Here is a 27,906-nt window from a genome sequence, read left to right as displayed (position 1 = left end):
AGAAGTTTAAAAATCTTACAAGTTGAATTGAAATTCTTTTTTTGTTCTTTGCGTAAAACTTAATAAGAAGTTACAATTAAAGTTCATTTTATTTTATACTAAGGCTTTCTAAACTTCTCATTAGGACTTACAAAGTCCTAACCAAGATTTTATTTTTCTCCTAATATTCTATTTTTCCTAACCAGGCTTCTAAAACTCTTTCTTAAGAGTTTCAAAGTTGTAATTAGGTTTGTTTTTCCCTAATTATGAGTTAACTCAATTGTTATAACTCGGAGTAACAGAATTTTTATAAAGGTTTTATATATCCTATTTAGGAACATCAACGTCCTGATAAGGATTTTATTACTCCTAATTAAAAGTGAAAAAGTATTTTTAGTTTTTTTTAGAAATATCCCTAATTAGGCTTTTAAAACTCCTTATTACGAGTAAAACAGTTTTCTTAATAAGGACATTAAGATTTTGCGCCAGACAATTCTGTAACAAGACACATTTGAAAACATATTTTATTCAAAATTATCGATCATGCGACCACATATAACATAACATAACATAATCTTTATTTGGCATAAAATAGCATGAGCATACATATAGCCAATATACTTCCAATATCATATGAAAAGGGATAAACGTGTTACAAACATTGTACAATATTTAACAATTTACAGAAGAATGGTACAAAACAACAATTAATACTGAACAGAATAGAACAATAAATTAACCTCTTAAAAGTTATATATTTTCAGTTTATTTTATTTTAAATATTTTGTAATTCTCTTTTTTGAAATGCAAAGTATAAATATTTTGATAAATTGATAATTTCTTTAGGATTTCTACTTGTCATCAGTAATTCGAATTTTTTTTATAGTAGGCCACCTACAAAAATATACAAGATATGAGTCTTGATTAAATTCATGTTTGAAAATACAATAGGAAGATAAACTATTTGAATTATTTATTTTTCTATACCATTCTTGTTTATATATGTCCAAAATTCTGTTTTTTATAGAAATGAAATTATTTTGATTAGCAGCATGAGTTAACCATAAATAAGACATCCCGATCTCCTGAAGAATAGATTTGATATGGTAGGCCCAATTTTTCCCTCTATATGAATTTTCGTTATCAGCGTCAATTTTAAGTATGTTGTACATTTGTTTAAGTAAACAATTTTCTTCGAGATTTATAATCTTTAACCAATATTTAACAAGTATAATTTTTCTTTGAATTCTCATTGGATGTCCTCTAAATTTGTTGACTTCCTAACATTAAGTACTTTTCGTAAAAATTTACAATGAACTAATTCAATATCCTTTGCTTCGTCATATCCAAATACTTTCTGCCCCATAATTAGAATAGAACTTACAAGGACTGTCGAAAAGCTTTCATTTATCCACGACTTTAATTCTAACTGATTTGAATACAATAAATAAATTATGGAGAGCCGTAAAGGGAATGTTGCTCAAGAGTTTTTTGGGTGCGTTTCCAATGACCGCTCTGTAAATGAGAGTCACTCCTAAATATTTGAATTGTGTTACAATTTCTAATGATTCGTTATTTAGTCTGAAATCGTAAGAAGAATGTCTTCCTTGTTCAAATAATATTATTTTTGTCTTTTTCGTTATTAATTTTTCATCTACCCCAATTGGGAAACAATAAAGTTGTAAATCATTGAGCATTGACTGGTAAGGCGACCGGTGTGTGTGCAAAAAATACTGCGTCATCTGCAAACAAAATAACAAAAAGTTTTATCTCATCGATGGTAAACAATCCTTCAATATCATTATTTATATTATTAACTAAATCATTTACGATACATATACGTGCATCGAGGACATGTAAGGAAAGTGCCTGTGCGACCACATACACGCATCACAGGATTCCCCTTCTCATACGGAGAGGGACAAAGAGGTGTTAAGCGGCAACTTAAATTATCACTTCCTCATTATAATTGAGTAAACGGGGGGTGCTTAATTCACAATAGTAATGCAAAACAAACGGGGATCAATGTTCGTCCTTTTAAGCGTAATGAAATCTTAGAAAGATCATTATTATATAATTTATTGCAATATTTTGACCTATAAGTTTTTTCTTCTCATTATTGTGTGTATATAAAAATATTTCTGCATTTCAAAAACGTTTTGTATGCATTAAATATGGAAGAATTATTTCTCACTTTATGTTGCAATTATTAACCTGGTTGCATTCTTGTGCACATTTAACTTCAATGCATGTTCGACTTATCCAACTTGTAATGTTACGGGTTGCAAGAAAAAAAAATAAACTTGACGAACGGACAATTCTTTCACCACTGCAACTCTACATATTTGCAAGCCTACTAATATTTGTAAAATGCAATTTTCATGTAAAACTGTCAACTTGGAATTAGTACAGTCCCTGAGGACCTTTTGTGTGCAAAAAAGGTCCATGGATAAATGTTATACCAATGTAAAGCTAAATGTTTGAAGTTTACAAAAAAATTGGGTAGACATGTCAAATCATGGTACGTTTTGAGAAATCCATGATGGCCGCCAAGATGGCCGCCAAATTATTGAAAAATGGCTAATACGCAATTTATATGATAAATTAGTTCTTTTTGTATTTATTTTTGGTACAGGTGATGTTAAAACTTCACATCCTATTTGAACAATATGAAAATGGAGTGCATTTCCATAATTTTTTTTCATATTCTCTGAATTTCATAGATAAATTTGCTAAAAAATGCATGAAAAGGTTATCAAAAATTGATATGGGGCTGACATTTTTTTCTCCTACCAGCATAAGGCATAGCGGTCATGTAAATGAATATTTTTTACCATATAATACAAAGACTTGAACAAGATCATACTAATATCACCCTTATTTTTATTTTTATTGTAAAAGAATGTGGATTCTGATATTCTTAAAGTGGGGGGGTAACGAAAACTAAGTGCTCAGTATTTTGTTAACTGGTTTGTTATTGATAATTAAAATTATGAATAGTCAACATGTATTGCACTTTGGCATGTACCTAAAGTTCTAAATAATTAAGAAACTTAGACTGATATTTTGTTTATCAATATTACACATGTTCTGTTGCCATGGCAACGGGAAGTAAAATGAAAGACACACCTGAAAACGTATGACATTTTCAACTTTTAGCATTTTTAAGCATGTTGTTAAGAATGACAAAAACTTATAGATAAATAATCTGTGCATTATGCCATGGTAACAAATTGAAAAAAAGTAACATTAAAAGAAGTCACATTTCATTCTATGCAAATATCAACACAGATAACAGGCAATATTTTAAAATTAGATGAATAAATTTATTTTAAGAATTTGCATCATGCATTTGCTTTTTTTCAAACTGCTATACATAAATAAAGGTCATGTCAATGTGAATTGTTGTTATGTTTGGAAAAGGATAATTAATGGTGATAATAATAAGTAAAAGGCAGTCTTAGGTAGAAATGTATAATAACATTATCAAATGTTTAAAACTGTACATAGGTAAACATTTAAGACTTTGCAGCTAAAACGAGAAATAAATGGGTCACTGCTTCAAATTCTAGGTCAACCCAATATCAAGTTTTCAATGACAAGTCAAAGTGTATCTGTTGAGTTCAAACTTGTATTATGAAATTCTAACTGGCATTAGATAAAAAATTTCTAGGTCAAACTGATCTCAGTGATATACATTCTGCATCTGAAATTTTACAATTCAAAATTACAAAAGAGATCACTAGAACAGATTAAGGTCAGCTGCGATGATATATTGTATCTGTTATCCAAATTTCTTTAGCTTCAAAAAACAAAAAGTAGTCACAAGGTCTTAAATTCTAGGTCACCTTATACCAGTGGGGCCATGATTTGAACAATCAAGAGGAACACAAGACAATCTCTTCCAACAAATGGTTTGCATTGTGTGTCTGACTTAAAAGAGTTTTTTATATCAGAAATCGACATCTAGGCATGCGGCCATTTTTATGCTCCCCGAAAAATTATGGGGAAGATATAGTCGCCAGGCGTGTCGTCTAAAACCTAGTCAGGGGAGCATCAACCCGATTCAACCGGCTATTGTTTTAATTCCAGACTCTGTATCATCTATTTTGATGCCTGCAAACTTGAGCACTTTACGAGTCAGTGTCAGGATGTAGAGATCCAGGCGTCTCTTGATCTACAGACAACAATTGATCTCGGACATGAGTTTTACGGTTCATTGTCTGTCAAAAAGAGTTAGTTACCGTAGCTAAGTTAGAAATTGGTCATTACTCTCTGGTTATTTATCCATGAAAGTAGATAGTTTGAACCAACCTTCAAACTATACAAACAGAGAAGTATTGGATAATTGGCGTATAACCCAGACCGTGCCCTTTGCATGATTTGAAGAAACATGCGTATATAGTCTTCTAGAATTGTTTCACATGCTCTATGAAACACACTGTGGTATAAAGGGATGACTTTTATAAAAAGTCGACTTTTCATATATAATCTATAGACTATGTAAATCCAATTGAATCCTTTCGGAAAGGTTAATTATCAATCAGAACGGTACATCCATGAACTTCTCACCAAGCTTAGAAATAGTTATGTATTATAGACTATACTTATAATGATTTATCGTGACATATATTTCGATATGGTACATCAGAGATCGAATGCGTCACACTTAAATATTCAAAGCATTTGTATTTATGGAGAAGAAAAGTTTCTCAAAGCCCTTTCTCTTTCATAACACAAAGTAAAATGACTCCTGGAACCACTGTAAGTGTCAACTTTGAACCAGATTGACTCAAGATTTAGAAAAAATAAATTGTAAGTTTTTTTTTGACAATGCTTTAACCTAAATCTAAAGACCTGGCATTGGTTTTGGAAAGAAATATGATTTTAAAAACCTTTTCCTATTATGAAATACTATGTTGACCCTAGTGGTGTGGTTAAATTTTCATTGAATAAATTCTGTAATAATCTATACTCAAGCACCGAACAGAGAATAGATTAAGCTCCATAGGCATCCGGTTTGGAGAAGTTATTTTTTTAGCTTATCCCTATACTGTAAATTGAAGTGACCCCTGGCATAAATGATATTTGACCACAAGGTCGTGATTTAAAGCAAATTTAATAGTATGTCTTTACTAGGTCCTGCAGTTATGGTAGAAGAATATTTTGTCATGTTTTTCTATATTTACACTGTGAAAGAAAGTTTACTCCGGGGCTTCGCAAGAACATGAATGTGTACTTCTTGACCTTTTACCAACCATGACCTTGCTGTTGTGTCATGCATTTCATAAGCACATAGTCTCACGATGGCGATTATTTGTTGCCAGGTTATTTCAAATCTTCCATAAAGTCAAAAAATTATGGAGAACATATAACCTTGACCTTGGTTGCAGCGACCTGGATTTTGACGGTCTGTAGATTGTGTCGTGGTGGGGATCATTTGTGCTAAGTATTTTTAAAACCTTTGAATTGTCAATAACTTATAGAGCGGACATGAAAAAAAAAGTTTTTACATTGGACCGTTGAGTGTGACCCTGACCTTCAGGGTTGTGACTTGCTTATTGTGTTCTGCCAATGGTGTCATAATGTTGATCATTTCTGCCAATTTATCTTAAAAACATTTCAGAGGTTTAAAAGTTAGAGACAGACGCGAAATAGAGACTTTCTAACAAATTAACTGTAAGTGTGACCCTGACCTTTTGGGTAGCAATTCAATTATTGCGATCTGCACATCGTCTCATTATGGTGATCAATTGTGCCAAGCTATTTAAACAAAATTTCATAGGTTTAAAAGTTATGGAGGGGACACGAAATGCAGATTTTTATACATTTGACCTTGACCTTTGGTGTAGCAACCCAAAGTTTGCGTTCTGCACATGTTCTTATACTGGTAATCAATTGTGCCAAGACATTTTTTTAAAATGTCAGCGGTTAAAATGTTGGAGCGGACACGAAATGTAGACTTTTTAACATTTGACCTTAAAGTGTGACCTTGGCCTTTTGTGTAGCAACCCAATTATTGCGTACTGCACGTCGTGTCATAATGGTGATCCAATGTGCCAAGTTGTTTCAAAACTTTACAGCGTTAAAAGAGTTATGGAGCGGACACGAAATGTAGACTTTTTATTATTAAATGAAGACTTTTAACATTTGACCTTAAAGTGTGACCTTGACCTTGGGGGTAGCAACCGAATTATTGCGCTCTGCATATTGTCTCATTACGGTGATCAATTGTGCCAAGTTATTTCAAAAAATGTTCAGGGTTTAAAAAGTTATGGAGCGGACACGAAGGTGTTACGGACGGACGGACTGACATACGGAGTCCATTCCTATAATCCCCTTTCCGCTACGCGGAAGGCGACTAACAATGTTGTTTTAGTCCCATCTGAAAAAGCCATACATTTAAAAGCTCAAGATCTTTTTATTTATTTCTGGGAATATTTGAAAACATTACGCATTGTCAGTTCTATTTTTAACTTCTGTGACTAAGATATACAGTAATCCGATTTGTGCAAAAAACAACAACAAAACAAAATTTCTGTAATTTTTTTTCAAATATAGCCTATTTTTACGTCACATCAACACTTTAAAAGGCTTTGTGGCGACTTTCTTGCTTTACTGAGGAAGACCTTAATATGTTTCCCTCCGTGCATTATTTCATAATATTGAAACCTTCTGGTCATCTTTCAAGGCAAATCAGAATTACAAAGTCTATAAGAAAGTGAAATTTGGCTTATTCAAATAAAGAAAACAGTAAAATTGTTTGTAAAATAAAGAAATCAAAGTCATATGTTCATCCTGATTCCACATTCAAATACGTCCTGAACTTAATCTTAATTTGTAACACACTAGTGTTCATGTTCCTTATCTCCAATTACATTGAAACTTTTGTTTCAAGACAGCACTTTTATAATGACTTATTTAACACAGAAAGCTTATATGAATTTTGGATACATTCAGCCGCGGGTTATTTCACATGATTTGTTGATAATTATTGATGATGAGAAAATAACAAAGCTTTAACAGTTGATATGATTACCAATGTCTTTGAGATTTTATTTGAATGCTTACCTGTATATAAGTTATAGCTTATTACTACGTGACGACAATTTACACACGTTTTTGTGTGAGTGGAACAAAAATCGCTCCCAAAGTTTTACAAACACATATTTTTCTTATAACTGGTAAAAAATGGTCGAAAACAAAAGCAATATCTATCATTACACTAAATGTTTTAAGTGCCTTTCTGATATATATAACATGTTCAAATGCGTTAAAATCAACAAATTTATATCATAGTTATAAACATTAATCAAAGTGCTGCAGCACTGAATGCGACGGACATGCAACCGGAGAGATATTAAGGCTTCTTTTAGAAAAAAAAACAAAACAAAAACAAAACACAAAATATATAACAGAGAAAATTTGTTCCATACAAGTTCGAGATTTGTAGAGCAATATATTTTGTGTCCCAAATTGATATAATTCAGATTTTCTACTTTCAAGCACTTAAATACAGAATGAAATTTATGCCTAAAAACTCTGGTCAAACTTGTAAATCAGTGTCCTTATCGATTTATTCTAAGAAATGATATGTAAATAGAAAAAAAACTATCAACGAAATATTTCTAGAATAAATCCAGGCAAATAAACTTCAAACATAATACATTATACATTTGAGAATGCTATTTAGAATTGCTTCGTGCACGGACTTTAATTGACATGTAATTTAAATCCGTGCTTCGTGTTATATATCATAGTGGGCATACAGACAATAAAATATAAGTCATTTGTATTTTTATTTCTCTTGGATATGTCTCATTAAAAAAAAATTGGTTAAAATCATCAGCAATTAATAGTGTATTTCTTAGATTTTTTTTATTTACAAGGTAAAGATGTAGAGGCCAGAGCACATCGTTTTTATTTTAATTTAAATGTCACTTAAGCACTACAGTGTTTAGTTGTCCTTTTCAACTTCACACTAAATTCCATTTTCAACTTGTTTGCTTCTTACAATTGTATAGCATTTCTAAAAGTATTGCATTACAATCCGCTGGTTTATTAATTACATGGTTAATGTGTACTTCCTAATCGCCTGTCCAAAAATCAGAACAGGTGAAGCAGAATCTATTTTTAGAATAGCGAAGGTTAACTCATATCATGACCTAGTAAAATATGTAAACAAACCACAAGAATCGGAAGTAGAACTGATATTATAACTTCCTTACCATGAAAGACTACATGGCGGTAAAGTGTCTTACATGCATTTTCAAAAATAGATATTTATACTAGCCATCGTACTGTATCTAATACATTAATAACTGCTGAATATTCAGCTAAACCCGCGGTATGAGTCACGAAAATAGTTCTTCTTTTATTAATGCGCGAGTTATCCTAGAGTCACGAAAAACTTTTGATTTGTTAATACAGTAAAAACTCTGAAAACCGGACCCTGTCCGGACTTGACCAAAAGTCCGGTTTTCAGAGGATTCCGGTTTTCAGAGGTTTTATACATTTATTGATAATTATGATATGTTTGAACAATGACTTTGTTCAATCATTTTTATTTACTTTTCAGCCCTTTTGTCTAAATCATATTTTCATTTCTTTTTAATATAAATGTCTTAAGTTATTTTATTATGCAAATCCATGAATATAATTCATGGACTATAATTCAGAAAATCAGAAATTAAAACACCACATTGTCTGAAATATATCATAATATCTTTTTCATTAGCTTTGAAATACATGTATGTAATTAATAGAATTAATTATTACTATTTTTGCATATGATTGATATGAAAACAAAGATAACTTCAAGATCAAAATTTAAAAAAAAGTTTCCCAACTCTCTTAGACTTTTTATATTTAAAGAATACATAACACATTAAAAACATTGTTGAAAAATCATATCTATACCAGGAAAGACAAAAATATTATGAAAGTGCTCTAATTTCATTGGCAATAACAAATTAGCAATTACACTGACAAGTGTTTTCACACCTGCATAGATAAAAGGAGATTACCATTACCTGGTAATTGAACATGTCACCTGTTGAGATTATGTCTAGATCTACATTAAAATACACAGAAAGTTGACACTTTAAATTGCTGTCCGGTTTTCAGAGGATTTTTTATGCATGTTTGGCATTAGAAACCATAGAAAATCGTCCGTTTTCGGAATTCAGAGGTTCCGGTATTCAGAGGATTTTTTTCAATGAACATATTGGAAAAAAATACGGGACTTTTAAAATGGTCCGGTTTTCGGAGGATTCCGGTTTTCAGAGGGTCCGGTTTTCAGAGTTTTTACTGTAATTATGTTTTGTATAATGTAAAAATATTTATTTCCTACTAATAATGTCTTGGAACTCAGAGGTTACACCTTTATTGTAGTATAATTTGCTGTCCTACTTTTTCGACAGCAGTAAGTCGTTTCAGCAGTAATTTGCATATTGCGCAATAATACTTCGGGACTACAACGTTTTTGTCAATAATATACGTTCATATTTTAACTTGGATAACTTAATTTGAAATTGAAAAGGCTAAATATGGAAGACATTAAGATATCCAGACAAAGTATGGGAGTTTTGAAGGATCAAATTCATGTACTATTTCTTGGGCTGTTAATTGGTTTAGGACACATTGCGCGAGTGTAGCCAACGAAATCCCATGTGTAGATGACTTAGCTCTGAACGCGCCTGAGGGCGCGTCCGTCGCAAAAAGGAATACTCGACATTAAATGAAATTTCAACAATTATACAAATCTAGATATGACTATGTAAAACTATTTTCATATAAACATACTCTTAAATTCTTTTCAACGTGATTTATAATGATATTATGAAACAGACCGCCATCTTCTTAAATAGTCACATATTTCTAAAGGACGAAGTGAGACTGCGGTAACAAAACTCATATTGTTTACATATCGGAATTACTTATATTGTATAATTAATTTGAGACTTTCAAGTTTTAGTTTTGTGTACATTCTTCTGTAGCTTGTTCTTAATGTATACTGGAGTTTGTCCCTACTGTATCCGATTTTCAATAGGTAAAACAATGGAGATTCTATACAACGTTTTACGGATTCTGTTTTTCTCTATTTTAATGTGTTTAAATGAAGGGGTTGTTTTTGGTAATAAGACAAGATGCCATTTGATAAACAGTACGGAATTTGTTGATGATCATTTAAGACATACTGACCGTATAACAAAGCATTAGGTGGTCTGACCTGTAGGTCACAAAATAATTTATAAAGAATTTTGAGGCAACGGTGGAATATGGCCTATTTGTTTTGCGTAACAAGACATCTACACAGGATTTATAATTTATGCTGCTCTATATTTTTTAGAATAGAAGAAAGTGTCAAATTTCTAACACAAAATGGTGATTTTATCAATGTTTCTCCAACTGTTAAAATATTTCAGCTGGGCTTGTATTGCATTGAGATGAGAACACAATCATTTAGGTTTTCCAGATGCATCTATGGCACATTATCTTGAAGACGTTCTTCATCATAACATATTGACATATTGTCTATTCCTTCTTATCACATTTGATCTGTGGGATTTTTTTTGCTTTATTTGTTATTTATTATTATCATTTAATGACCAATAAATGAAGAATGTTAAAAAGTTTTTTCTCATATCGGGCCAAACATCAAGGATAAATTTTATTTTTCAATATAACTCTGATTAGATTTCATTATTATCTTTTGCCTCTAAAACTTTAAGCGTTGTTATTGTTACAGAAACGGTTCAGCAAAATGTTACCGATGTTTTAATTCAAATTTGTGTTTTTTCATGGAAAGTAAATGTAGTGAAATTTGAAATGATTTTTTTTAATGTTTCAAATGTATCCAACTCTGTATTCTGTAATGCATAATCATGACATTAACTTCTACAACATGCTTGAAATGATAAAACTGAAAGCCTCATACTTTTCCGGGTTTCTCTCATTTTACCACTGTGTTGCCATGGCAACAGAACCAATTAATGTTGTTGGTAGAATGAAAATCTACCTTTTAAAAAATTAAAGACTTAAGAACATTTTAAAATGTAATCTTGTTGGTTATTCTTAGTCTTAATAATCGTTATATATCAGTTCACTAGAAATTGGGACTCAATTTTCGTGTACCCCACCCACTTTAGAAATGTCAGAATTCACATTCTTACACAATAAAAATAAAAATAAGGGTACAATTAGTAAGTTGTTGATTAGGTCTTTGTATAATATGGTAAAAATATTAGTTTTCACCACTATGCCTCGACTGATAGGAAAAAATGCCAGCCCCATGTCGATTTTTGATACTTTTTCATGCTTTTTTAGCAAAATTTCTCTATGAAAACAAGAGTATATGTATAAGAAAAAGGAAAAGGACCATTTTTCATATTGTTCCAATAGGATGTGAAGTTTTAACATCACCTGTACCAAAATAAATACAAAAAAGAACTTATTTTATCATATAAATTGCGTATTAGCCATTTTTCAATAATTTGGCGGCCATCTTGGCGGCCATCTTGGATTTCTCAAAACGTACCATGATTTGACATGTCTACCCAAATTTTTTGTAAACTTCAAACATTTAGCTTTACATTGGTATAACATTTATCCATGGACCTTTTTTGCACACAAAAGGCCCCTAGGGACTGTACTAAATATCAAGATAGAAATTTCTAAAGTTAGTCATCCATAATTACAGAACCGGTTCAGTTTGCAAGCTCGGCTTGCATGTGCATGTATCTCTATACTGGTAAATTAATTCCAGCAGTGTAAAGGTGTAGTGTTGTTAACCATTGTCATATTTACACAATTACGTTTGACCTAATCTCATCAAAGTTTAAACAAATTTTAATATACGGTTTTCAATTTGCCTTTATGTGTATGTAACTTATCATGTCTTTAAACTTTCATTTGTTATATTTTCTCAAGATGGAAGAGTTATCGATGCGATAGGTGCATAAATGAATACTTTTCAATGAAATAAACAGACAAGCCACACAAACACGAACATTCAGTAATTAAATTTTATTGCAAACGTTTCGGCTATATGCCTTCATCAGTGCAAAACATGATAAAATTACCGGAAGCGACGTCATAACGGAACACGCGTTTAACGCGCGAAAAACGTTATGGCGTTTAGCGGCAAAACTATGATAACATGTAGAAACAAATATTTATGCTATAAATAAAGCTGGTACATGAATTAAAATGGATCAACAGTGATACAGATTTCTATTAGACAGTGTTAATAAAAATAAGATAATAGACAAACATATTAATATTAATGTAACGCATTTTAAATCAAATAATACTTTATTATTTATTCCATTTGGAATCATAGTATTTAATTTATGAATCCAAAAAGATTCTTTACATAACCGGTCCATGTTGTTTTCTATAATTTCTATAGGTAAAAATGAAAAATCTGACAATGAACACTTATTATGCCCCCACTTCGAAGAAGAGGGGGTATATTGCTTTGCACTTGTCGGTCGGTCCGTCCGGTCCGTCGGTCCGTAGACCAAATGGTTTCCGAGTGATAACTAAAGAACCCTTAGGCCTAGGAATTTCAAACTTGGTATGGTGATTGGTCATGACCAGTAGATGACCCCTATTGATTTTGAGGTCAAGGGGTCAAAGGTCAAGGTCACATTGACCTTGTATGTTAAAACGGTTTCCGATCAATAACTTATGAACGCTTAGGCCTAGGATCTTCAAACTTGATATGGTGATTGGTCATGACCAGCAGATGACCCCTATTGATTTTGGGATCAAGGGGTCAAAGGTCAAGGTCACATTGACCTTGTAGGTTAAAACGGTTTCCGATCAATAACTAAAGAACCCTCAGGCCTAGGAACTTCAAACTTGGTATGGTGATTGGTCATGACCAGCAGATGACCCCTATTGATTTTAGGGTCAAGGGGTCAAAGGTCAAGGTCACATTGACCTTGTAGGTAAAAACGGTTTCCGATCAATAATTAAAGAACGCTTAGGCCTAGGAACTTCAAACTTGGTAAGATGATTGGTCATGACCAGCAGATGACCCCTATTGATATTGGGGTCAAAGGTCACATTGACCTTGTAGGTAAAAACGGTTTCTGATCAATAACTAAAGAACGCTTAGGCGTAGGAATTTCAAACTTGGTATGATGATTGGTCATGACCAGCAGATGACCCCTATTGATTTTGGGGTCAAAGGTAAAGGTCACATTGACCTTGTAGGTAAAAATGGTTTCCGATCAATAACTAAAGAACGCTTAGGCCTAGGAACTTCAAACTTGGTATGATGATTGGTCATGACCAGCAGATGACCCCTATTGATTTTGGGGTCAAAGGTCAAGGTCACATTGACCTTGTAGGTAAAAATGGTTTCCGATCAATAACTAAAGAACCCTTAGGCCTAGGAACTTCAAACTTGGTATGATGATTGGTCATGACCAGTAGATGACCCCTATTGATTTTGGGGTCAAGGGGTCAATGTCATAGTGACCTTGTACTTAATAACCATTTCTGACCAATAACTCATCAACTCAAGTTGCCTTGGTTGATATTTTTATGTGATTTTGGTATACACATTTGAAGGTCTTATGTAATATAACAACTTGGCTGTCATTAATGAGGCCTATGTGATTCATAAAATTTATGTATATATTATTTGGTAAGATTTTAATAACTTTAATTGCTGCACACAACCTATGGGGTCACAATAATTATTACCTTGTGACTAGTCATGACCAGTAGATACTAGATAACCCTTATTAATTGCTTGTTCACTGGGTCAGAAGTCATGCATAATAACCTGATCACATGACAAATTGGCTGCCGATAGGGGGCATACATGTTTTACAAACATATCTTGTTATCGTTTGATCCGAAATGGATCGCAACATGTGAAACTGGATTTACTTCACAATTTCTTATATCAAATCTATGTTTATTCATTCTGCATGATACATTTTGATAAGTCTGACTTACGTATTGCTTTTTACAGCCTTTACATGTAATGAGGTAAATTACATTACGCGTAGTACAGTTAACATCATTGTGTAAATCAAAAGAACTACCTGTTATGCTGCTATTAAATTGTGAACCAACAATTATATTGTTACAATGTGAACATCTTCTTCGTAAACATTGGCTAGATAAAAATGTGCGATCAAGTAAAGCACTTCTCGTTTCGGCTATATGCCTTCATCGGTGCAAAACATAATAAAATTACCGGAAGCGACGTCATAACGTTTTTTTTTTTGTTTTTTATTCACTTTTCAATGACACACAGTAAACGTTATTTCAAATTCTACAAGTCCATAAATTTTATGCTATTTGACATTACCTGAAATATGAAGAAAAACCCTACGTCTATAAAGTCAACGGTGATTGACATACCGACACTTAACGGCATAATATTTTGAGACATTAAGCGGTGGTTGCGGCAATAGCGCGACATTTTGCGCCAAGTGCGACATTTAGCGTTGTTGCGACTTATAACGGCGCCACACTTAATTGGTGGTAACCGGATATAACAACAACAGCATCCATGCAATCTTTCATTCAAAACGTCCCTTTGCTGGACCTAAACCTTTCATACTTTGTGACGTAAAGAAGTGAAACATATATATAATTTGTCATATTCACACTTCTAAAGTGTAATACTTTTCAGTGTGATCAAAAATGATCACTAGAAACAAACAAATATCATTTATATACATGTGTTATACTTCATTTCTAAACGTTGTTTTTCTTTAATAGAGGCTTAATGGTAATAATAATGTCAGCAGACGTTTAGATGATTTTTTTCTGGTTTGTCTCAGAGATGTAACTTTAAAGCAACTCTTCTATGGTCCAAAAGCCTAAAATTTGAATATCTTACATAGATCAGAAAGCACTAAATTTACAGAAATATATGCAAACGATAATTAAAGGAACTCCATCGAGGTCCAAATGCCGAAAAACTTAAATTTAAAAATCTTCGTAATATTAAGTGAAGCACTTAATGGAAAAATGGAAAAAAACAGCAAATGATAACAAAGAAATATGCTAAGAATTAAATTGAAAGATTAAGTTTTTGTCTGATTCGTAGCCGGCTTTGACTGAAAAGCGTTGTAACGCTTTTCATTTTTTGGTCATTCTGCAAAGTAATAATGATTATTATAGAAAAACGAGCTATAGATATAACATGAACATTTGCACACAAGTTATTGGTCCAGACCTACATCACGTGGTACTCAAATATCTGCAAAGTATTCCCAGTCCCGTCATGTCAAAAAACCTCAGTGAAGTCCCTTTAATAAATATAGTCAGCTAATGTTTGTGAATAAAAAGCGTTAAAACATTTTCAATTTTTGAAAAAATACTCACAATCAGAAAAAAATTATTCTGGCAAATGGAATGAACGAATGATTGAAAACAAGTTAAATGGAACCTTCATTTCACGAAATTATTCCTGGTCCAATCATGTCAATTAACCTAAGTGGAGTCCCTTTAAAATAAGCTTCTGTTAAAGGAATTAAAGTAAAATTAGCCTCAATACTGATGCCAGTTTTTGGTGATCCTAGTATTAAAGGGTATTTCCATATTGAAATGTATCCCATTAAAGTAAATGTGTGTGTTTTTGAATAATGACCCTTTGTGACTAAGAAATAGGCTATTTCAGGATTTTTTTCTTCCCGAATATTTAGATCCGACCTGCTTTTTGTAGTTTTAATTAAATTTACCCTGAAAGTTGGTTGTGGGAATGTTGAACCTTTAAATACTTCCGTAATCCACATATGTTCTGATAAGGTACAGAGTCATTACTACTATGGAAGTACACAGCAAAGTTACCTCCCCTTTTTGTAGATGAACCATTTGCCTTACTTTAGTTAGATAACAAATGGACACACACATTTCTTCTTAATGTATGTAGCAAATTTCTTTTACTTTATATAGTATTTTTTTATTTGTTGTGTCTTATATCGATGTATAGGTCAAAATTAGCATTGTCAAAATTTCTGCACTGTTCAAAGTAGGGCCTACGATTCTTTTTTTTTTATTTTTGAATGGACAATTTGTTTCAGAGACACGTTTGAGTCTGAATACAAGAAATCAAATAAAGAATAAACGGAATTCCTAAAGAAGGCCACAAACGACAAAATTTAAAATGTTTAAGACTCTGTGTGAATGAGCCTGTTCATGAACGGTAGATGAATAATTTCAAGCTACTGTCCACGCCCCCTACCCCCAGCACCGGTTTAAGGTCACATGGACCCAGCACAGTGTTGGGATAGTGTAAAAAAGTAATTTTAAAAAAAATATATATATATTGTATATATAATATATAGACAAGGGGTTGAACTCGCCAAATCGGCCGAATGCCCCTAGTCAAGTATAAGTCAAAATTGCAAAGTCATTCTTGCGTAAATTATATAAAGCTATATATCAAATTGCAGCTAAATGACATCACTAGAGCTTAGATATTTGGCATGAAACATCTTCTAGTGAGTGTCTACCAAGTTTGTTCAAATAAAAGCCCTGGGGTCAAAATTGGCCCCACCCCAGGGGGTCATTGATTTTCCCTATATGCATATAGTAAAAACTTAAAAAATCTTCTTTTAAAGAACCAAAAGAGTTAAAGCTAAGATATTTAGCATGAAACATGTTCTAATAAGTGTCTACCAAGTTTGTTCAAATAAAAGCCCTGGGGTCAAAATTGGCCCCGCCCCGGGGGATCATTGATTTTCCCTATATGCATATAGTAAAAACTTAAAAAATCTTCTTTTAAAGAACTCAAAGAGCTATGGCTAAGATATTTAGCATCAAACATGTTCTAATAGGTGTCTACCAAGTTTGTTCAAATAAAAGCCCTGGGGTCAAAATTGGCACCGCCCCGGGGGTCATTGATTTTCCTTATATGTGTATAGCAAAAACTTAAAAAATCTTCTTTGAAAAAAACCCAAATAGCTAGAGTTAAGATATTAAGCATGAAACATCTTCTAGTAAGTGTCTACAAAGTTTGTTCAAATAAAAGCCCTGGGGTCAAAACTGGCCCGGCCCCAGGGGTGTCATTGTTTTTAACTATATGTGTATAGTAAAAACTTAAAAAAAATCTTCTTTCAAAAAGCCCAATGAGCTAGAGCTTAGATGTTTAGCATGAAACATCTTCTTATGGGTGTCTACCGAGTTTGTGCAAATAAAAGCCCTTGGGTTAAATTGGCCCTGCAACGTTGGGGGGGGGGGGGTGGGGTGGGGGGGGGAGGCCTATATACAGGTGAGCGACCTCAGGGCCATCATGGCCCTCTTGTTGGGATATGCTTCCAATCTCTTGTAAGTTAAAAAGTATATTGTCCTTAATTTGTATTATTTTTTAAACTGATATCAAACACGCCATGCATTTTATTTAAAAGCGATAACATGTCCTTGATTCATATACGTTATGTCGACACACTTAGCACAATAGGGAGAGCTTCAGATAAGTAACCCTGTGGCCGCTGGTTAGATACTCGGGCAAGGTGTTGCTTCTGTGTGACAATTGATCTAGGACATTAAATCTAATGATCAGTGATCTCTCACTCTCATCGCTTTTTGGATATGTAGTCAGTCACGTTGAGAGAAATTGGTAACTACTGGTTTGTTATCTAGGACAGCCGCCAAATTATGTGACATACAAGTACATCAGTCCAAGAGATGGCGGGGTTTCATTGCAATTTACTGTATCACAAAAAGAAACATTGCTATTATAAAGCATATTGTTTGCAGTTTCTTACAAACCCATTTCTTAAGTTACGCAGTCCGGGCAAAAGTACAAAAATTCAAGATGGCCGCCAATATGACCACCATCAATTAGGGGGCAGGGGACCTAAAAATGAAAAATTTTGTATTTTAGTGTGACCAGAAACACAATTCCAAATATTTCAAAATCTGTTTCACAGGCAGATAACCAGTTGCACAGCATTATTCAATGATATATGACATACATTGAAGAAAATAATAGTTTGCATGCATTGCTCCTTCAAAAAATGACTGACAGCAATTTATATTTACCCCCACCCAGCCAAAATCACACCAAAAATATACCAATATGGGCAATCTTCATGAAAGTGCAGCATACTCCAGAATCCGCCCGATTCCTTTAAAAATACCAGTAACACGCAGTGCAAGCTATGGCATTTTCAGAAATGACAAATAAAGTGTCTGTCATACGTTTAGATTTTTCACAAAATTTATCTGAAATTTCTTACTTGTTTGGCGCCAACTGTCAAAGCTTGATTTTTAACTTTTTCACCTCCATTCGGAGAGTCAGAAATACATACAAAGCTACCAAAATGCTTAGTTTCGGGTAAAAACCCAAAAATATATCTCATTTCCTACACACAAACAAGAAAGAATTACAATGACAAGGAAATATCAGAAGTTATCAGTACCTTCAAAACACCATGTCTGAGTTATTAAAAAATTTGACCGGGGCCATCATTCGAATATGTCCCCTGCCCCCTTACAAAATACCATATGATTTTTGTACTTTAAGATTGTGTACAAAGTAGTTTTCATTGCACAATATCAGATGAAATAAGGCTAATTTATGATTCAGTCACGCAAAAATTGTATGGCACACTTTAAAATTATCACCAGCAATTTACCAAAACAGTGGTAAACAATAACATTTTTTGACAATTTGATGACTTTCGTTGTTTTTCAGTATTAACACAATAAAAATGAAAAAGCATTTTAATTGTGTCTATTTTATCAATTTAACATAGCTAGACAAGTTAAGCATAAGCAATTCTATCAAAGCGAGTTTTGACAGCATACCGAACAGTTTACTGTAATATTTCCTTAATTTAGGTGGACTTTTATTCAATTGATTAAAATAAATTTAGATAAAAGCTCCCAGCATTAAATTACTACATTTTTTCTTTTTGTTTACATGTTAAGTCGAAAAGCCGTATCCATTCTTTGTAATCTTACTATTTTGTTCGAGGTCCACATCTGAAGTTTGTTGTAAAGTGGCGAGAAGTTGCGATTGCCATATACTATGAGAGCTATATTGATTGGCACTGTTTTTTTGTATGTTGGATTTTGTGGCAGTCAAGAAAAATACGTTTACATTCTTATTCTACGGTACTAAGAAACTTCAATCAAGTTCTTTGTACCTTATTGGTGGTATTGCGACTGCTCAAGGCACATGTTCTGATAAAGCTTCTTCCAGTTTCGTGAAAATTTTGAAAAGTTTATTCTTGTAAAAATCATAGTTGTATCTTTCATCATCTTGTATGTCTTGTATAAGCGAGTTCAACTCGGCCATTTTGACAACAAGATCCGTACTCTGATCTGAATTTTTCTGCCTGAGATAAACCGTCTCCATTACTTCTTGGCACCAGAAAGAATTAATCCTTACCTCTGAGATACTGCTGAGGTTCCTTGGATGAAGCATGGATATAATAGAGTCAAAACAAGTATACAGAGAAAGTCGTTCCCCGTTGGATATCTTTGCTTGTTCAAATATCAAAAGTTTCCACGCGTAACTCGATAGCGTTTCATTGTGTTCTGGATGTGAAAAGGGTGTTATAGCTTGTATTGACGCATTCCCTGATTCCTCTATATTAACGTGACCAGTACAGCTATGATTAATTGTTCCAAAACATTTCAATAATGTGTAACAAATGTACCAACTATGGTACAACGACGTTTCTCTTTTCCATTGCTTCATTATATCATTTTCATATTCAACAAATGATATTGCGAAATTTGAAGTAGCGAAGTCTTTCCTCTTTTCACTCTCTCCATCAATAAATACCCTCAAAGACATGACAATCGATCGACTCTTGATGGGTATTAGATAATATTTCGAGCGGGTCCCATGCTCTCTAGCGTCCGTGTCGTTATCGTCAAACTTTGGCGCCTGTTTGCAGAGTTCCTCATCTTGCATTACAACTGCTGGAACCAAGTCAATGGAAACAAAATGCTCTTCACCAGATGGAGAAATCCACGCCAAGTGATTGTGCAGATGAAATGCTGGTCCTTGAAATCCACTGTAGCAACCAGGACAACTCGGATCACGCATCTGTAAACTGTAACCACATCTTCTGACAGGTTCTGCTTCACTTAGAGCAACAACTGCTTTCTTGAACTTCATACCGAAATGTTGTAAGAAGTTTGTAGATTTTACTTCAGCTCCGTCCCGAAACAATCGACGAAATCTCATATCACCTGGCTTAACAACAAGTCTAGGCGAGTGATTGACTGGAAAAGTAACTGTGTCAAGGTTAGCTGACGGCTTTGATTCATAGCCAGTGTATGGAATTTCGAAAATGAAATCAAATTCGTCAGGTTTACATATGCTTGTACCATCTTCCATACTTCCAACTGGTTTTAACTGCTTCTTCAAACTTTCATTTTCATCCTCATCAGTTGTTTCGAAAGCTTCAATAACGAAACGCTCCATTATTTCTTTCATAGCACTTTTTAAGTCGGATATTTCTGATGCCCATCTTTCTTCTACTAGTACTTCATTAAAAAGATTTTTAAGAAAATCTTCTACATTTTCTTCACCTTTCTTGGTACTGTCTCCTGGAAAAATATAATGATCATAGATAATTTAGCATATACTGCTTTGATTAAAATTGTCATATTCTTAAGAAACATTTTTATACTATTATTTAGTTTATACATATCTATTTATGTTCGATTGTGTTGGAAGCTATAAGCTTACAGCAACACTCACGAAAAGTTTCAGTCCGTCCGTCCGACAGGCGTCCATTTCATGGGCTCCGAAGATAACTAAAACTTGACTTGGAATATAGCATCCGTATATGAAAAAAAAAATGTTGAGTTTAGATATTTAGCATGAAACATCGTCTAGTGAGTATTTACCAAATTTTAACAAATTAAGCTCTAGGGTCAAAATTGGCCCGCCCCGGTGGGTCATTGATTTTCCTTATATGTATATTAGTTAGACTTATCAATCTGAAAATTACTTCTGAAGCTTTTAAAGAATTATATTCATTTAATTAAGTACAACTGAATTTATAAGATGGTAACTATTTATGAACAAGTTTACAATCCTTGTTTGTGTTGAATATTAATGTCGAAAGTGTTATTTATATAATTATGTTATAATTTTAACCATGTGTTTCCTTGTAAAAATTAAATACTATTCATTATTATTTATACCCCCGAAAGGAAGTTTGGGGGTATATAGGAGTCACTCGGTGGTTGGTCGGTCGGTCGGTCGGTCCAGCCGTCCGTTGCATTTTCCTTGTCCGGAGCATAACTTGAAGACTAATGGTTAGAATTCAATATAACTTCATACAATGGTCAATCACAATACGAGGAAGTGCAGTGCATAAGACCATAACTCAATCTAAAGTAATTACAAAGTTATTGCCCTTTGTTACTTTTACTTGACGGAGCATAACTTGAAAACTACTTGTTTGAATTCAATACAACTTGATACAATCGTCAAGCACATTAAGAGGAAGTGCAGTGCACAAAAAAACAATAACCTTATTTGACAAATAACAGAGTTATTGCCCTTTGATACTTTTCCTTGTCAGGTGCATAACTTAAAAACTAATGTTTAGAATTCAATAAAACTTCATTCCATGGTCAAGCACAATGAGAGGAAATGCAGTGCTCAAGAAGCGTAACTCTTTTTGGAATGGTCAACCACATTGAAAGGAATTGCAACATACAATAATATACATACTATCTTTAATTGCCCATAACAATAACTCTATTTCAGTTCTTTTGCAAGGTATTCTGTTACTAGTAACTTCCTCATTTTCCGAAGCAGTCTTGTGGGGGTATTAATCACATTTAGTGATAGTTCTAGTTACACACATAATTGTTGATAAATAAATGTGTTTGTTTTAGTTACGACACCATTTAAACATATTGTGATGTATTTTAAATATAAATTAGCAGTAATATATATCACAATTTGAACATAATTTACTTAAAGTTTGTATCTTCTTTTCAAATTATGTATTTATTTAAGTAATAAAAAATCTTTAATAAATTAAATCCTAGTTTGGACACTAGTTCAACATAATGAAGTAAATACTAACTATGTATTGCTTAAATGTTAATTATAGCTTATACTGTATATTGAATTTAATTTATCAATTTAACAAATCAAAATGTTTTTGTAGTTTAACACACAACTCATTAATTATGCATTACTTACACATTAATCATAACTTTATTTTGAACTTTATTACTACTTATGAACAGTTTGTAATAAAAATTATATACATTGATGATATGAGATAAGATAAGATAAGATAAGATAAGATAAGATAAGATAAGATCTGTTTATAGTGACACTAATTTTAACATTCTTGCTTTATTTATTTATCTATTTATTTTGTATTTTATCATAACTTTACATGTTACCATTATATTATATCAAATTTTACTTAATGTGTACAAAGCTCTAAATAGGCTGCATGTAATAAAAGAAATTATTGAATGCATTTCGATATATTACAAAATATCTGAAAAAGAAAGTAAATGAAAATGTTGTTTATTGTCCTATGAGGGAATGACACATGCACGCGTTCATAATCATCGTATATTTTTGTTTGTAAATTGTAAATGTAATCTTTATGTCACAATTCAAATTGTCGCTCTTTCGTTTTCGTTGCTTTTCACGGTCTGTCGTTCCTCCTTTGGTTGGACAATTTGGTGGTTTTTGTTGTCCAACTTTTTGTCATCTATTATAACGTTTGCTACAATTGTTTTCTGTATGAAAGCGTATTTTAAGTTTTTGGTTAATGTTTTGATTATATTTTATAGTTCCTGTGTTTGTATTAATTCTATTGATTATGACACAAATTATCAAGGAGGAACATGTACCGTGGTAATAGTAAAACATAAAATCTGTTGACTTGAAACTATTTAGAATAAAAGATCTATTGAGAACTGGTGCTCTGAAATTAATGTTTTTAGTTATTGCCCCTTTTTATTTTTGATTAAGATAACAGTTTTATTAAACATGACGTAACATTGTAACAATCAGCTCAAATGCCACTAAAGCTAACGGTTCATGTACATTGCACAAGCAGTGTTCATAAATAACCTGTATACAAGAAGAAATGCCTACTGTTGACAAGGCGACACATCCGACTCGCGGAGTTCTAGTTATAATAATTATTATTTAATGATAATAATATCATTTTTATCATCTTTATTAATTCATTACTAGTTAAAAGATTAAGAAATATAGCAATTTATCATCTCTATACTACAGAAGTATGTTGTACGACTATGCGCATAAATAGCTTTCAAAATTTAATGACTAGATTTCATTACTTAAACTTATTACCTTGCTTTGTATACATCTCAAAAATGAGTTGTATTTATCCTCGGGGGAAAAGGGTCCCTTTATGCTTTGTGAGCTGTCACGGTTTAATTTCTATTCACAAACACAAAACGGAAATGGTTACTTCAACTAGCATGTTGATTTAAGTCGATATGTACCGAACAAATGTTTATCTGAAAGCGTTTGAAGTCCCGATGATGTCCGAAGTATATGAATCAAAACATAGCGATGCGGTTTTTTTTTTCGTTTTTTTTTTTAAGAAAACGAAAGAAAAAAAAGCAATCAAAGTACTTGTGTTTCAGAAAATAAATTGTAAAACATGAGAGTAATTGCTAGATACCAACCTCGCTTTGTAAGTTTAGAGAGACTCATATTTACAAATTTCTTGTTTTATTTTCCTAATTTTCAGATAACTATTTATATATATTTTGTCATCCTTTATCTTCATTCGGAACAACTCGCCTTATTTACATACTTCTTGTACCATCCATCACTGTTGTACAGCTTTCACCGGAAAAAGCCACTCAAAACATCGAAAACGAAACTTAAATAGCATGGATGTAGAAACCGAAAGTACAAAATGTCTACCGGTTGACATTTATTTGGATTTGTTTTTAATTGTGCATCAGTTGACGGGGGTCCAACGGTCGTCCGTGGTCGAGTGGTTAAGGTGTTTGATTTCAAACCACTTGCCCTTCATCGCTGTGGGTTCGAACTTCAACGGCCTGCTGTGTGTCACATATTAATGCTTACAATGTTTCACAAGTAGATTAATTATTCTTTAAAAAAACGGAATGAGGGAATCATCTGATATTCTGTACATAAATTATTGGTCTAGACCTACATCAAATGGAATGTTATCTCGAAAATGTATTTCATGCCCCGCCATGTCCACGGACATCAGTGCAGAGCCTATAAGGATACCTTATGTTATTAAAACATTTGGATGTTTATGGTCTACTTTTATTCCGCCGCCAAATGTTTGATACATTGTATATGACTTTACATTTGCATGAGATAACAGGCTTTCCTGGATAACTAACCAGTAATTACAAATTTTCTCGCAGGTGACCGACTACTTATCCCACGTGGTTTCTTAATCACCGCTGAGAAACAAATCATCATTAAAATCAATGTCCCGAGATCAATTTTCACGGACAAATTACACCTCGCACGAGGATCTAAGCAGCAATTACTGGATTACAAATCCCATGCTCTCTCCCTTTTGAACAAAGCGAGCAGACATAATTGTATCAAAACACAAGTATTATCATTATATGTGAGAAGTTAGCAGTGAACAGTGAGCTAAGCAAAAAGGCATTTCAATTAATATAGGGAAGTCAAGGATCTGCTGTAATGCTCAGCTGTTTTGGGCATTTAGCAGGGCATTCCTAAATATAGTGTAAAAATGCTCTGCTGTATTACTCTGCTGTCTTGGCAGTCTACAGAAGCATTCCTAGCTTTAGTGAAAAAATAAAATGCTCTGCTGGAACGCTCAGCTGGCTAGGTAATCTAGCAGTGCATTACTAAATATAGTTTTAAAATGCTCTGCTGGAATGCTCAGCTGGCTAGCTAAGCTGGCTAGGCAATCTAGCAGGGCATTACTAAATATAGTGTAAAAATGCTCTGCTGCAATACTCAGCTGTCTTGGCAATCAAGCAGGGCATTACTAAATATAGTGTTAAAATGCTCTGCAGGAATGCTCAGCTGGCTAGGCACTATAGCAGAGCATTCCTTAATATAGTGAAAAAATGCTCTGGTGGAATGCTCAGCTGGCTAGGCAATCTAGCAGTGCATTACAAAATATAGTGTAAAAATGCTCTGCTGGAATGCTAAGCTGGCTAGGCAATCTAGCAGGGTGTTACTAAATATAGGGTAAAAATGCTCTGCTGGCTAAGCAATCTAGCAGAGCATTCCTAAATAAAGTGTAAAATTGCTCTGCTGCAATACTCAGCTGTCTTGGCAATCAAGCAGTGCATTACTAAATATAGTGTAAAAATGCTCTGGTGGAATGCTAAGCTGGCTAGGCAATCTAGCAGGGTGTTACTAAATATAGGGTAAAAATGCTCTGCTGGCTAAGCAATCTTGCAGGGCATTCCTCAATAAAATGTAAAATTGCTCTGCTGCAATACTCAGCTGTCTTGGCAATCAAGCAGTGCATTACTAAATATAGTGTAAAAATGCTCTGGTGGAATGCTAAGCTTGCTAGGCAATCTAGCAGGGCATTCCTAAATATAGTGAAACAAATGCTCTGGTGGAATGCTTAGCTGGCTAGGCAATCTAGCAGGGCATTACTAAATATAGTGTAAAAATGCTCTGCTGGAATGCTAAGCTGGCTAAGCAATCTAGCAGGGCATTCCTAAATAAAGTGTAAAATTGCTCTGCTGCAATACTCAGCTGTCTTGGCAATCAAGCAGGGCATTACTAAATATAGTGTTAAAATGCTCTGCAGGAATGCTCAGCTGGCTAGGCACTATAGCAGAGCATTCCTTAATATAGTGAAAAAATGCTCTGGTGGAATGCTCAGCTGGATAGGCAATCTAGCAGTGCATTACTAAATATAGTGTAAAAATGCTCTGCTGGAATGCTACGCTGGCTAAGAATTCTAGCAGGGCATACCTAAATAAAGTGTAAAATTGCTCTGCTGCAATACTCTGCTGGAATGCTTAGCTTGCTAAACATTCTGAAAAATAGTGTGAAAATGCTGTGTTGGATAAGCAATCTTGCGGTGCATTCTAATTTATAGTATTAGTAAGCTCTGCTGGAATGCTCAGCTAGCAGACTGATTCTGAGTTCCAGGATTTATTGTTGCATACGTTTAATTGACATTTTTGACTTCTAGGCATTTCTGAGGCACTCGCAGACTTTTTGTTATGTTGTTGCTTTTCTAGACTCATGATAGTGATATTCATTTTCACGGGAGGGCTTTTGCCCACCTTGTCATTTTTGGACGGGAGGACTTATTTCCGTGAGTTCCAAGATTTCCTAAGGACCTTTAAGAGACTGTTGCATTGTCCTGCGACTTTTTGATGGACACTCGCAGACTTTCAGGAATTTTGATGCCAATGCTGATATTTACAATTTAGACTTCTAGGGACTCTCAAGAGTCCATTTTGTTGGTTTGCGGCGGATTCTCGGACACTCGCAGACTTTCAGGAATGGTTGGTGCCAATGGAAATAATCATATTTTTTACTTCTAGGGACCTTAAAGATTCCATGTCATTGGCCTGCAGCGTATTGTTGGACACTCGCAGACTTTCAGGAAAGTTTGGTGCCAATAGAGATGATGGCAATTTTTACTTCTAGGGACCCGCCAGAGTCCATTTTTATGGTCTGCGACTGATTCTCGGACATTCGCAGACTTTCAGGAATCTGTGGTGCCAATGGAGATAATGACATTTTTGACTTCTAGCGACCCACCAGAGTACATTTCTTGGGTCTGCGACTGATTCTTTGAGACTCGCAGACTTTCAGGAAGTTTAGTGCCATTGCAGATCATGACATTTTTTACTTTTAAGGACCCCTTAGTCATAAGCAGAGCATTTTTACTCTAAAATGTCATTATCTGCATTAGCACCAAAAATTCCTGAAAGTCTGCAAGTGCCCAATTATCAGTCGCAGACCAACGAAATAGACTCTGGATGGTCAAAATTGTAATTATCTTTATTGGCAACAAAAGTTCCTGATAGTCTGTGACTGTCCAAGAATAAGTCGCAGACCAAAACAATGGACCCTGGATGGTCCCTAGAAGAAAAAAATATCATTATCTGCCTTGACATAAAAAATTCCTTAAAGTCTGTGATTGCCTCAGAATCAGTCGCAGACCAAAAAATTGGATTCAGGAAGGTCCCAATAAGTCAGAAATATCACTTACTGCATTGACACCAAAATTCCTGAAAGTCTGCCAGTCACTCAGAATCAGTCGCAGACCAACGAAATAGACTCAGGAGGGTCCTTTTGAAGTAAAAATGTCATTATTTCCATTGGCTAAGAACATTTCTGAAAGTCTGCGAGTGTTCCAGAAACATTCGCAGACCAACGAGATGGACTCTGGATGGTCCTAAAAATTCACAAATGTCATTATCTGCATTAACACCAAAAATTCCTGAAAGTCTGCGATCGTTCCAGAATCAGTCAAAGACCAAAGAAAAAGACACTTTAGGATCCCGAAGAAGTCAAAAATGTCTTTATCTGCATTGGCACTAAATATTTCAGAAAGTCTACGAGTGCCAAATAATCAGTTGCAGACCAACGAAATGTATACTTAATTTAAGAATGCCCTGCTAGTTTGCCTAGACAGCTCAGCATTCCGGCAGAACATTTTTACACTAATTTTTAGAATGCTTTGCTGGATTGCCTAGCCAGTTGAGCATTTTTAACACTATAGTTAGGAATGCCCTGCTAGATTGCTTAGCCAGCTGAGCATACCAGCAGAGCATTTTTCGCACTATATTTTGGAACGATCCGCTAGATTGTTTACCCAGCTGAGCTTACCAGCAGAGAATTTTTACACTATATTTAGGAATTCTCTGCTGGATTGCCTAGCCAGCTGAGCATTTTTAACACTATCTTTAGGAATGCCCTTCTAGATTAATCTGCCTAGCCAGCTGAGCATAACAGCAGAG

At 33.8% G+C, this 27,906-nt stretch overlaps 1 protein-coding gene across 2 annotated transcripts; it reads right to left on the bottom strand.

Annotated features, from left to right (window-relative positions):
- Positions 1–18,682: 18,682 nt before the first annotated feature.
- LOC132743210 (uncharacterized) lies at positions 18,683–23,798 on the bottom strand. 2 transcript variants are annotated; one of them, XM_060731739.1, is made up of 2 exons: positions 23,626–23,798; positions 18,683–20,526 (listed from the first exon to the last, which is right to left on the bottom strand). In XM_060731739.1, exons 1-2 carry the CDS (start codon positions 23,651–23,653, stop codon positions 19,133–19,135), a joined length of 1,422 nt encoding a protein of 473 aa, XP_060587722.1. In that variant the 5' UTR covers positions 23,654–23,798; the 3' UTR covers positions 18,683–19,132. The 2 variants fall into 2 exon arrangements, with proteins under 2 accessions (XP_060587722.1, XP_060587723.1); XM_060731740.1 differs by lacking the exon at positions 23,626–23,798 and adding an exon at positions 23,285–23,379.
- Positions 23,799–27,906: the final 4,108 nt, after the last annotated feature.

This window comes from Ruditapes philippinarum, unplaced genomic scaffold, assembly GCF_026571515.1.
Source record: "Ruditapes philippinarum isolate M1 unplaced genomic scaffold, ASM2657151v2 ctg429_1_1_1_1, whole genome shotgun sequence".
NCBI lineage: Eukaryota > Metazoa > Mollusca > Bivalvia > Venerida > Veneridae > Ruditapes > Ruditapes philippinarum.
The sequence above is the reverse complement of the archived record's forward strand: the minus strand, read 5'-3'. Positions and strand labels throughout refer to the sequence as shown.